The 12,083-nt window shown below is 46.3% G+C and overlaps 1 protein-coding gene across 2 annotated transcripts in view; it reads left to right on the top strand.

Annotated features, from left to right (window-relative positions):
* Positions 1–12,083, top strand: part of HAUS6 (HAUS augmin like complex subunit 6) — a 1,011,950-nt gene that overhangs the window by 108,976 nt on the left and 890,891 nt on the right. For both annotated transcript variants that reach the window (XM_069625969.1, XM_069625970.1), the window contains one exon: positions 520–652. In XM_069625969.1, coding sequence (XP_069482070.1) covers positions 520–652 — 133 coding nt within the window. The remainder of the gene's footprint in view (positions 1–519; positions 653–12,083) is intronic.

Consider the following 12,083-nt stretch of genomic DNA (forward strand, 5'->3'; position numbering starts at 1 on the left):
GGGTCCTCTCCTTCTCTGGATCTTTTTTGGCCACCTCCCATTTTTATATGCCAACCACCCCCGCGTGCAGACCTTCTACCATATACACACAAGATAAAAGCAGTCCCTGCCAACAGGCCATCAGGGACAGTAGGGATGACAAAATGTATACCTTAAAAGTACATTTTTTGTTCTCTCCCAAGTGTAATGGGTCTAAATTGCGCAAGTAAATCTAACAAGTGCAAAAGGACGTGCAAGAATGCACGCTGATAATCCTTAATGTCACAAAGAAACTAATGGAGTCATACAATGGGGAGAGAAAATATACATCCTTTGTTCTGGCAATGAGAGATTTCTAGTTACTGCAATGCCATGTGAGTATGTGTTGAGCTTGCTTTGCTTGCAGACATTTGCTTATCCAGTCTATTCTGAAGACCTGCCTTGTGATGCATTTCTGTTAATGTGATTATGGAAGATGTACTTGAGTGGAAAGGTGCATTCACTCTGAAGTGCCAATTGATGTCTTCTCCTTTTTTCTAGGATGAATGTGGAAGTGACTTTCCTCAGGTTGTGGCATCATTATTCCTTTCTCCTGGTGGCCCCAAATTTATATTCCTAATGTTCAGCTTTGCCAAATATGTTGTCCTTCAACAGATCAAGAGAGATGCAGATGGTAAGTTGTTCGACAATGCAGTTTTTTTGTTTTGTTTAAAGTAAGTGTTCATTTTTTGGCAGATGTTTGAATTTTCCTTTTAGAGGTCTAGCACATCCAAAACTCAATGTGACCACGTGGCAGTTTCCACAACCTGCCTGATTTTTCAGCTTAGAGGGGCAGCAAGGATGTTTCTGTAGATGAGAAATGGCACTGCAGCTCTTCATAAACTAGACTGCCACCGGGCTCTAGATATTTAAGCCGCCTTAGTCTATTTTAATTTTGGGTAATAGAGGTTTTCGGTTGTAACTTCTACAATCTGATTTAAGACTTGTCGTTTATCAGTGTTTAGACAAATAGTTGCTTTTCTCTGATGTGAGACTTGGTATATTCATCTGTCTGTTGAGCTGCAGGTGCTGTTTGCAGAAAATTGGGTATTGCTATTTCGGGATTAAAGTTTCAATGTCACTAGTTGGAGAATTGCTCAGTCATAGGAAGCCATGTCTGTGTGTGGTTAATGCCCCATTGATGGAGAACAAATCGGTTGCATATGGGAAAGGGTAGCTACATTGAATGGATACTTCTGAATTGTTTAATTAGCTCATACAACTTCTCATCCAATGTTTGGACTGATGCAAGATTTGTTGCCAATTTATAATTTGATTCGATTGAATTCATTTTGACAAGCCAAGTATAGAAAAATTAACGTTGACCTTTCAAGCCAATCTACGTGAATGAAGCACCTTTTTATGTTGGCGCTAAAAGTGGAGCTGAAGCAAGGGGTGGGAAGTTATTCCAGGATTTTGGGAGTGAGAAGAGAACATTTGTAAAAGCAGAACTGAACAAAGGGTGATGTGTGACAGCTGATAGAAAAAAAGAGGAAGAATTGGGAATATGAACCAAAATGGGGAGGAAAGACCCTGGAAAACAAGCTGGGAAAAACTGCAAGCAGAGAGCAATACGAGGAGAAGGAATTGGAGTATGTATGAAGTAAGCAGCGAAGATTTAATAGTTAAAAATGGACTGAAGTGGGGAAGGTGCACAAGGAGGGGGAGGCCCGAAAGGAGTGAGTAATAGTAGATGGGCTGTTAACAATTCAGGGAGTGTACATTTTTGTAGCAGAGAAGGTAAACTGATGATTTTACTGATGTTTAGCTGAACAGGGCAAGAAGCAATTTGACCAGTAAAGGATATTGAGTATTCAAAGGTGAGACCAAGATTCTGGACATAAAAATGGGAAGATAATTAGAGGGCTATTGGAGTGATGAGAGGGACTGGCGTGGGGGTTGCAGCGAGGGGAAACTAATTTTTTATTTTTTGTAATGTATTTTAGTAGCTTTAGGATAAAGAAGAGTGGGTGAGCATCCAGAGCTTGATGGCACAAATATTGGAGTGAATTTGATCAGAAAAGGAGTAGCAAGATCTGAGAAGAATCATGATGCTATAGACCAAAAAAAGTGAATGGGGCATCCAATCACAAGAGGGAGAACAAGGAGTTGCTGGCCCGAGAAATGGAGATTAGAGAGAAAGCTATAGTAGCTGCTTTTTGCTTGGGCAAGATGCTCCATGAGGCAACGGGAGTGTATTCTGTCCATTTGGAGTGAATTCTGGGATCCGATGTGAATACATTCGGGGCAGAGTTGTTGGGTTACATGCTTGGTACAGGCTTCGGCAAAAGGTGAACTCTCAAAGCTGGACAGATCATTCCTTAAATTCACCATTTTGTCTGTAATTGCAATCTTTGTAAGATCCATTTCTCTTGGAGGTGAGTTTATTTGAGGGATCCATGATTTTCTCATATTGCATTTGATGACCATCTGTTGCGGTTCAAATGACCAATGTAGTGCTATGCATGGCTTTTGAAGAAACCGGCTGTTGCAACATGACCGTTTTTGGCCGATCGCTGATATACAATGGCCATGGTTAAAGTCGACAGTAAGACCGAGCAGTAGTTTAATGAGAAATTGAATCGGAGATGTATTTTGAGAATGTGAAGTCACATTGCTGTATCTGGAACCTTTGTGTCCACTCTTGTGAACCTCTCGGCACCTTGCGACAAAACTAATTATGTTTCAGTCATGAACAAATAGGCTTGTGATTGCAAGCCCTGCAAAAACCTTGACTAAGCAGTTTCTGCAATTGATTCATTAGTATGAAATAGTTCCTGCTTTGAGACAAAGTTATGAGGTTGCCAAGCAACCATAACGTTAATGGCAGTTTGGCAGTTTCTCCACCATGACCCATTTCATTGCCCCTTAGGCTGCTAATGATGTCTGGCCGGATCAGCAAGACTTTTCATTAGGCAGGATTGTTTGAAGGACTATAGCCATGGCAGTAGCAATGTGGCCCTGGGGGAAATATCATTGACCCCTGGGAATGCTTGGGTAGTGCAGTTAAGGTGGCAAGGAATTACGTGTGATCACCTGTGAAATCTGGAAAATAAAAGCTGGCAGGGCATTCGCAACATTTATGTAAATAAAGGCCACAGACTAAATTTGCCATCATTCATCTTTTAAGGTGAATTACCAAAATCGGCCTTAGGGGTGGACTTTGGGATGCCAACCTATTATGGTGAACCGGAAAGACACTGAAGTCGTCTAGCCAAACCCATTCAAGGTAGGAAGCAGAGTGGATAAGCATAGACTTGGGAGGGATGTGAGAGTGGTCTAGGGATACAATGGGACGCACACCGAGCACTCCACTAATTCTAGTTGGACAGATGAACACAAAAATACAATTTTATATTTGGGCCTTAAACGCACTAAGCAATGATGCATCCTGGTAAGTATTGTCATACAACTACTAGAAAATACATCTATACTTTTAATCTTGTAAAAAGATTGAAAAGCATTTGAAGAAAAACTAGTGCAATATGGGTAAGTTATAAGATTTATAAACACCCTGTAGAAACACTTAAGAGCAACACTAGAATAGTTCCCAAATACTTAGCAAGTCTAGCCCCGAGAATGGGATCTAGTGCCCTAAAGTCGACAATTCCCATGATACTTTTCAAGTGTTTCAAAAGTTAGGAAATGTTCAGGTAAGGAACTATTTCAATCCCACTTTCTACAGAAGACCCAAGAGGGATCCTTGACTAGACCACCACTGATTTAAGTCAGGAAAGGGAGGGATAGGGACAGCACTTTACATTCATTTAACTCAATGGAGGAGATGAGTTGCGGGTGGTTTGGGCAAGGGGTGCTAGGAGGGTGAAGGAACAGATGTTTACTTGGCTCCCTTACTCTCATTTCTCCAGAGATCACTGCAGAGTTTCTGGATTCTGTTGGCGATGCGTTTTTCTGTGCTTGGCCCAGGGGGACGTGGGTGCCGAGGTCTGTTTCAGATACAGGATTTAGTTTTAGTCGCAGTGCCTCTATTATGGTTCCAGGCACTGTCAATGCAATTCAATGAAATGCATTTTATTTATTCAACATTTGTATGGCGCCTATACAGAAGTGTTCCAGGCGTCGCAAGGGGCGCAAAGGAAAAACACACTGTCACGATCCGAATGTCACATGGCCTAGTAGGAAAGTTCAGTATCAAGAAGTGCAGGGGGATGGGTGAGGGAGGGCACCCAGGGGAGTGGGCAAGTGCAAAGGGGTACCCAGGTGGGCTTGTGTCAGGGGAACACTTGGTAGTGTAAGTGCAAGGGGGGGTGGGGGGGTGGACCAACCTCAGGAGGCTAGTGAGCCTGAGTGCAAGTAGGAAGGGGTCAGAAGGGGAGACTGGAAGAAGGGAGGAGGAGGAGGGGGAAGAAGGGAGGAGGAGGAGGAGGAATAATAATCATCATCATCGTCATCTTAGGGCTGGAAAGATGTGGCCCCCGGGCTTGAGGCCAGGGTTAAGTCTTGCAGTCCTATTCTGGATTAGTTGGGAGAGGGCAGATTGAGGAGAGAGGCTATTGCAGTAATCAAGCCTTTAGTTAATGTGGGAAGGTGAGGAAAGAGTGCCTCTGAGGAGGTGAAGCCGATAGTGGGCCTTCCTAGCAAGTTCAGTGATATGAGATGGAGAGTCGAACATGACACCCATGTTTTTAGCCTCACATTAGGGTGAGGGGAGAGGACTCCAGGAGGGCAGCCAGAGTATAGGTGGGAAGGAGGGAGCAGGGGTCCCAATGAGACAGATCTATGTCTTACTGGCGTTAAGGCAGAGATTGTTGGCAGTGCACCATGCCTGACTAGCAGCCAGTCAGTAATGGGAGACTAGGGAAGCTTAAAGGAAAGCTGTGTGTCGTCAACCTAACACAAAGTACGGAGAGAAGGTGAATGCAGGTGGGGGAAGGAGGGGCGTAGAGGAAAGAGCAGAAAGGATGTAATGAGTCTTGGTTGTGAAGTGGGTGGCCAATGTTGTGCAGAGGGCCTGAGAAGGAAGAGAAGTAGACTGTGGTAGGATTGGCTAGTTCCTTGCAGATTTTGGAAAGTTCAGGCGTGTTCGTGGCTCCAGAGATGTGGGATTGGATATGGGCCTGTTTTTTTTTTTGGAGCGGGTAGAGATTCTATATTGCCTTTGGCGAAGGCGGCAGGCAAGTTTGTCAGAGGATGTGCTAGAAGCCAGCCACTTCCGTTCTGCAACTTTGCACTCGAGTTTCATCAAGGCTAAGTCGGAATCTTACCAACTATTGCACTTGGAGGCCGGCTTTGTGCAGATCCTCATGGCAGGGGCAAGGATGTCAAAGGTGTTGGGAGATGGGGAGAGGTGAAGGCTAGCAAGAGTGGAGTCGGTGTGGGAGTGGATAGTGGCAGTGGTGGTGGTGGTGGTGGTGGTGGGGGGTGGTGGTGAAGGAGACGGCAAAAGTAGCTACTGATGCAACATTTCATAGGTCGAATGCCGGCGGAGGAGACTGGCCGTGCAGGAAGAGGCTTAGCCGGGAAGCCCAGGAGCTCCAGATGTGAGGCGAGAATGGTCCGACCAAGAGAGTGAGTAGTGAGAGGGTTAGAGATGGGGGATATCTGCTAAGATGAGCGCACCCAGGGTGTCTCCCTGGCTGAGTGGGTTGGGCCAGAGGGAAGACTCCAAAGAGGAGAAGCTTAGGGGAGGAGGTCAGAAGAGAGGAGGCAAGGTCTGCCCATTCAGAGAGGAAGGGGGAAATCTGCCTAGCAGGCCTGTAGCTTGTAGTGAGTGAGAGGGTAGGAGAGAGACTAAGCTTGCAGACAATTCTACTCCTCCTTTGAATGTCTTGAGTGCTTATGACGGATGCAGGGACCCATTCATGGTAGATGAGAGCCGCGCTGCCTCCAGACAGGCTAGACCTGGGCTTGGACAGTATCTTGTACCCTTCAGGAAGTAGAGTGCAAAAGCATTGAAACATGTCTCGGTGAGAGCGAGGACGTCGAGGTCAGTCTTCAAGGAGGTGACGGATATCTGAGGAATGTTTCACAGCAGAGCGGGAATTGAGGGTAGCTAGGTGAAGCTGTTTGCCACCTTTTTTTTTTTAAAGGTTTTCCGAGGTGGGGTGCCCCCGTCGGTAGGGGTGATGAGGTTGGAGGTGTGGCAACCAGAGTAATGGAAGGAAGGAAGGAAGGAAGGAAGGAAGGAAGGAAGGAAGGAAGGAAGGAAGGAAGGAAGGAAGGAAGGAAGGAAGGAAGGAAGGAAGGAAGGAAGGAAGGAAGGAAGGAAGGAAGGAAGGAAGGAAGGAAGGAAGGAAGGAAGGAAGGAAGGAAGGAAGGAAGGAAGGAAGGAAGGAAGGAAGGAAGGAAGGAGGAAGGAAGGAAGGAAGGAAGGAAGGAAGGAAGGAAAGGAAGGAAGGAAGGAAGGAAGGAAGGAAGGAAGGAAGGAAGGAAGGAAGGAAGGAAGGAAGGAAGGAAGGAAGGAAGGAAGGAAGGAAGGAAGGAAGGAAGGAAGGAAGGAAGGAAGGAAGGAAGGAAGGAAGGAAGGAAAGGAAGGAAGGAAGGAAGGAAGGAAGGAAGGAAGGAAGGAAGGAAGGAAGGAAGGAAGGAAGGAAGGAAGGAAGGAAGGAAGGAAGGAAGGAAGGAAGGAAGGAAGGAAGGAAGGAAGGAAGGAAGGAAGGAAGGAAGGAAGGAAGGAAGGAAGGAAGGAAGGAAGGAAGGAAGGAAGGAAGGAAGGAAGGAAGGAAGGAAGGAGGAAGGAAGGAAGGAAGGAGGAAGGAAGGAAGGAAGGAAGGAAGGAAGGAAGGAAGGAAGGAAGGAAGGAAGGAGGAAGGAAGGAAGGAAGGAAGGAGGAAGGAAGGAAGGAAGGAAGGAAGGAAGGAAGGAAGGAAGGAAGGAAGGAAGGAAGGAAGGAAGGAAGGAAGGAAGGAAGGAAGGAAGGAAGGAAGGAGGAAGGAAGGAAGGAAGGAAGGAAGGAAGGAAGGAAGGAAGGAAGGAAGGAAGGAAGGAAGGAAGGAAGGAAGGAAGGAAGGAAGGAAGGAAGGAAGGAAGGAAGGAAGGAGGAAGGAAGGAAGGAAGGAAGGAAGGAAGGAAGGAAGGAAGGAAGGAAGGAAGGAAGGAAGGAAGGAAGGAAGGAAGGAAGGAAGGAAGGAGGAAGGAAGGAAGGAAGGAAGGAAGGAAGGAAGGAAGGAAGGAAGGAAGGAAGGAAGGAAGGAAGGAAGGAAGGAAGGAAGGAAGGAAGGAAGGAAGGAAGGAAGGAAGGAAGGAAGGAAGGAAGGAAGGAAGGAAGGAAGGAAGGAAGGAAGGAAGGAAGGAAGGAAGGAAGGAAGGAAGGAAGGAAGGAAGGAAGGAAGGAAGGAAGGAAGGAAGGAAGGAAGGAAGGAAGGAAGGAAGGAAGGAAGGGAAGGAAGGAAGGAAGGAAGGAAGGAAGGAAGGAAGGAAGGAAGGAAGGAAGGAAGGAGGAAGGAAGGAAGGAAGGAAGGAAGGAAGGAAGGAAGGAAGGAAGGAAGGAAGGAAGGAAGGAAGGAAGGAAGGAAGGAAGGAAGGAAGGAAGGAAGGAAGGAAGGAAGAAGGAAAGGAAGGAAGGAAGGAAGGAAGGAAGGAAGGAAGGAAGGAAGGAAGGAAGGAAGGAAGGAAGGAAGGAAGGAAGGAAGGAAGGAAGGAAGGAAGGAAGGAAGGAAGGAAGGAAGGAAGGAAGGAAGGAAGGAAGGAAGGAAGGAAGGAAGGAAGGAAGGAAGGAAGGAAGGAAGGAAGGAAGGAAGGAAGGAAGGAAGAAGGAGGAGGAAGGGAAGGAAGGAAGGAAGGAAGGAAGGAAGGAAGGAAGGAAGGAAGGAAGGAAGGAAGGAAGGAAGGAAGGAAGGAAGGAAGGAAGGAAGGAAGGAAGGAAGGAAGGAAGGAAGGAAGGAAGGAAGGAAGGAAGGAAGGAAGGAAGGAAGAAGGAAGGGAAGGAAGGAAGGAAGGAAGGAAGGAAGGAAGGAAGGAAGGAAGGAAGGAAGGAAGGAAGGAAGGAAGGAAGGAAGGAAATGATGGGAAGTGTGCCAAGAGAACTTCACACCTGGTTCCACCATTAATGGTCCGGGGAGGCAAATGGGAGAAAACAGAGACCATAAGGGGTTGTCCCATAGGTCAGGAGAGGGGACAGTGAAAAGGTTGTCACCGATAGTCAGTCTGGAGGAACCATTGACGTAAGTGTCAGCAATTGGCAATCAGGGATGGGAGATGAGTGCTTTCTTAAATGTTTTCCTTCAAGGCTTCGAGAGGGGGTAGGAAAGGTGATGGAGTTAGGAGGGATAGAGTACCATAGTTGTAAGGGTGGACGTGTGAACAAGGAACTCGCAAGGCGGCAGCCTAGCGGCAGGACCAGTCACAAAGAGTCCAACAGCAGATGACTGAGCAGAGGGGAAAAGTGCCTAGGTTACAAGATGCAGCAGATAACTGAACACTTCAACAAACGAATGTGGCATAGCTATGGCATAACTGAGTTACAGACATAGCGATTAGAATTTCCCCATTCAGCAAAAAACAAGGCAGGAAAATTCGTAAAGCTAGAAGGAAGCGAGCAGCAGGTTCAGTTTTACAAAATTTCATAGAACTGCCCACAGTTGTAACAAGCAAAACCCAATCCAAAATGCCCAGATTCGATTTTCAAAATTATAGGCACAGTAACCACATGTGCAGTAAGGGAACTGGAGTTTAAAACGGGCCAGGTTGGCTATGTGGAATTCTGAAGACTTCAGTGGAGGAGTAGACCTTAGTGAGCGAAGACCGGTTGTAATGGGAGTCACCACGACCAGGCGGCGACAGGCAATCTTCGAAGGATGGACAAAGTAGCAGGCCATGCATGGCTTCCGTTGGAACAAGGAAGCTGATATTGCAGGAGCAGGTATCTTGTAGCACTAGATGAAGATCCTCCAAGTTCCAAGGACACGCCGCCTGCAGAGGTAGCAAGGGAAGCTTCTGATGGCTCAGCAGGCATGGATCCTCAAGCAGCGGTCGAGACTGGTTGTTCCTGTTGGTCCAGGCGTCGAAGCACCGACAAGGGCATTCTTCAGGTTTGGACAGAGGAGCAGGGCTTCACCTGGATTCGTTTGGAGGCATTGTCGATCTGCTGCAACGGTAGTCACGGGGTCACAAGAGTGCTGCACTTCGTAGGGGGTCTTAGCTCTGATGATCTGTCAAATGGCTGGCTGTCGAATGGTTGCACAAGGCCTCCTTTTATCCAAAATCTGGACTGGAAGCGCGCACTGATCCATCAATGTTAAGGATCTGCACATTCACACTGGCAGTGGCTATCCAATGATGGCCACTGGCCACACAATCTGCCGAGCAACAGACTTTGAGGCACCTGCATATGGACTCTGAATGAACAGTCCCAGCCCCCACATCTGGGCTTAAACACAGACTGCGCTTTTGCCTGGGAAAGGGCTTCCATCTATTGCTATTCCGAATCGGAGAGGGTAGGAAGGAGATATGACCAAAGGACGGTGAAAATCTTGTGGCAAGACCATCTTGGAATGCTAGCCAGTGCCACTCTTGGTAGCCATTTGCGGTGATTACTGAAGTGCACTAGTTAAAAACCTGGCGTTAGACCATCTACTGCCACCATACCATCCTTGAGCATTGTATTTCTAACCACAAAGTTACAGAATACAAAGAATCATGACCGCACTGCACTGTAAAGTGATGAGTGCAGCTTGAAAAATACAAGAAATCCATAGTCTCTCAGCACTGAGTCTTATAGATTGATCAGTTTACACACAAAAATGAGTACAAAGCAAGGGAAGTAAAGCAGAAGGCTTACCTTGCCTCCAAAAAGTCAGGTCAGCAGTCCAAACAAAGCAAAAACATGGGGTTTTGCATAGAAGAGGGAGGAAAGAGGCAAAAGGAAAAGCTTTCCTGGCATGTGCTCATGCAGGACTACATACATTTAGACGGGCACCTCAGACATGGCCCGTTTCTAGCCCATATCCCTCACATTTATATCCCTACACACTCATCCGAGGCACTGCGCAACACACCAAGAGTTCCACATGCTCATAGCCACACTACATTCAAACAACCCTAGACACATTTGCACACACCACTTGCCCTCTTCCCCCCGCACCTCCCTCCACAGCAATGGCTCCATCCTGCACATCTCTTCCTACTCCTCCCATCCATCAATCGCCCCCATGCATACATCCTGTGTCCAGCCAACTGCCCTGTTGCACATTTCCACAATCCAACCCCAAATCCCACTCGGGCATAGCACCACTGTAGAAACGCCCACATGGGCACATCCCCACCCAACCAAGCACATGGAGCCCCAAACAACCCTTACAGGCACATCATTGCCCTCCATCCAAACACGAGGACTTTCTCTCTAAGCTCCAAATCCCTCCATGTTGACCCATCAACCAGAAGCCTAGGGGGGAGGTACGGAAATGAGGGAGTGTAAGATTGGAATGGAAGGTGAGCGAAAGATCTAGTGGAAAGGCTGCTAACAAAGACTGGTCAAGGGGGTCTGAGGGGGTAAAAATGTAAAGTTGCAAGTTATTAACCAGGCACAAAAAGTCACTTGTCCACTCAATTCTCCACATACACAATGACCTAGTGTCGGCTGTTGATCACCAATGACTAGTGGCAAGTGCACATTTTGAGGCCTGTTTAATGTTTAAACAGAACACTTTGGATACAGAAAAAATGAATTGAATTCAAACCCTGTAGTCATCACCTGACCAAGATTATGATCTTGGGCCCATCACCATCTACTTGTACTTCAGTGTCCTTATATGCCTAACGTGAATGTGCTGAGACACCATTATAATGTATTTCTTTATTTAAAAGAAAAAAAGAATGGAGAGCGAAGATGCTAAAGGCAGCTAAGCAACACATTTGGCATCTTTAGAGGCATCATATCAGTGTTTTCATCAAATTTGGAAACCTGAATTAAAAAAGGGTTTGACCATGGCTAAATCAATCAATACCACTATAAAGGACAATGGTACACTAAAAAGACTGAGGTGTCTAGAGGTATAATTGTAGACTTCGGAACTTGTATGTCTGGATTATAATAAGTGTGGAATAACTTCAATGGTGTACTTGCTACAACTGTTGTAATATCTGTGCGCTGGTTTCAACACTGCTCCTCCTCCACCACCACCCACTCCATTTCATTTTAAAATGCTTGGACGTTAACTTAACCCCTGTGTAAAGGGCTGTATACTCTAAAATGAAAGGCATGGAGGTGAAATGGAGATGCAGTGAAGTGTCAACAGACATTTGGATCCTATTATGCTGGCTCCGATCGGTTTGCCTGCTTGGTCTGCAGCAAATGGCTTATTTTTGTGGTTGAGCTTGTTAGGGTTTTCCCTAAGCACTGTTTCTAGAGACAAGGTATTTCCACCTTTACTGGTTTTCAGTGTTTCCTTTAGAGTATAAAGGCTCTCCAAGGGGTATGCTGGCGGAGCAGCCCAGTCCCAAATCCAGGAAGTGAGCATATGGGTCAGGCGGCATATCAAACACTTGCTAAATGCACTTTAAGATTGTCTACAAAATATATATTCTTAGCAATATACCATCTTTTTATAGACGAAGCAAAATGGTAAACGTTGCTATAGTTAAAGGTAAGAAACTCTAAGATAACTTATCATTCAAGGTACAATAGTTTATGCTTGGTTTGTGGCAACTCTGGGAAGTAGTCTTCAGTGGATGGTGAGAACTCTTTAAAAAGCAAGCAAGGGAGGGAACAGAGTTCAGTGGAAGTCGGTGGCTTGTGGAAAAGCAGTTTCTTCTTTGTACTGTTGAAAAATGATTCCTTTTCAGCTAACTGATGCAGACCCAGTGTTCCGCTCTGCTCCGACAGGTGGCATTCCCTTCAATCTGAAGAGGGGGCCTCCAAATGAAAAAGCCCGCCAGCGGGAAGAAAGATGAATCTCAAAGTGAAGAAGCTATTCACTGTGAAGTTTGCAGCTCTAGGGCTGGTCCAGAGGTGTACTAAGGTTCTCCAGAGACCCAGAGCCTGCCCCTGAAGGCTTCAGCAATGATGCTTAAAGTTAGAGGAGACAAGCAGATACCTGAAAGGACTGTTTATATAAAATATTCTCAATAACTCAGCCACTGGTCCGAGCCACCAGCATGGGAAATAA

This window comes from Ambystoma mexicanum, chromosome 6p (genome assembly GCF_040938575.1).
Source record: "Ambystoma mexicanum isolate Mex_15411 chromosome 6p, UKY_AmexF1_1, whole genome shotgun sequence".
Lineage (NCBI taxonomy): Eukaryota > Metazoa > Chordata > Amphibia > Caudata > Ambystomatidae > Ambystoma > Ambystoma mexicanum.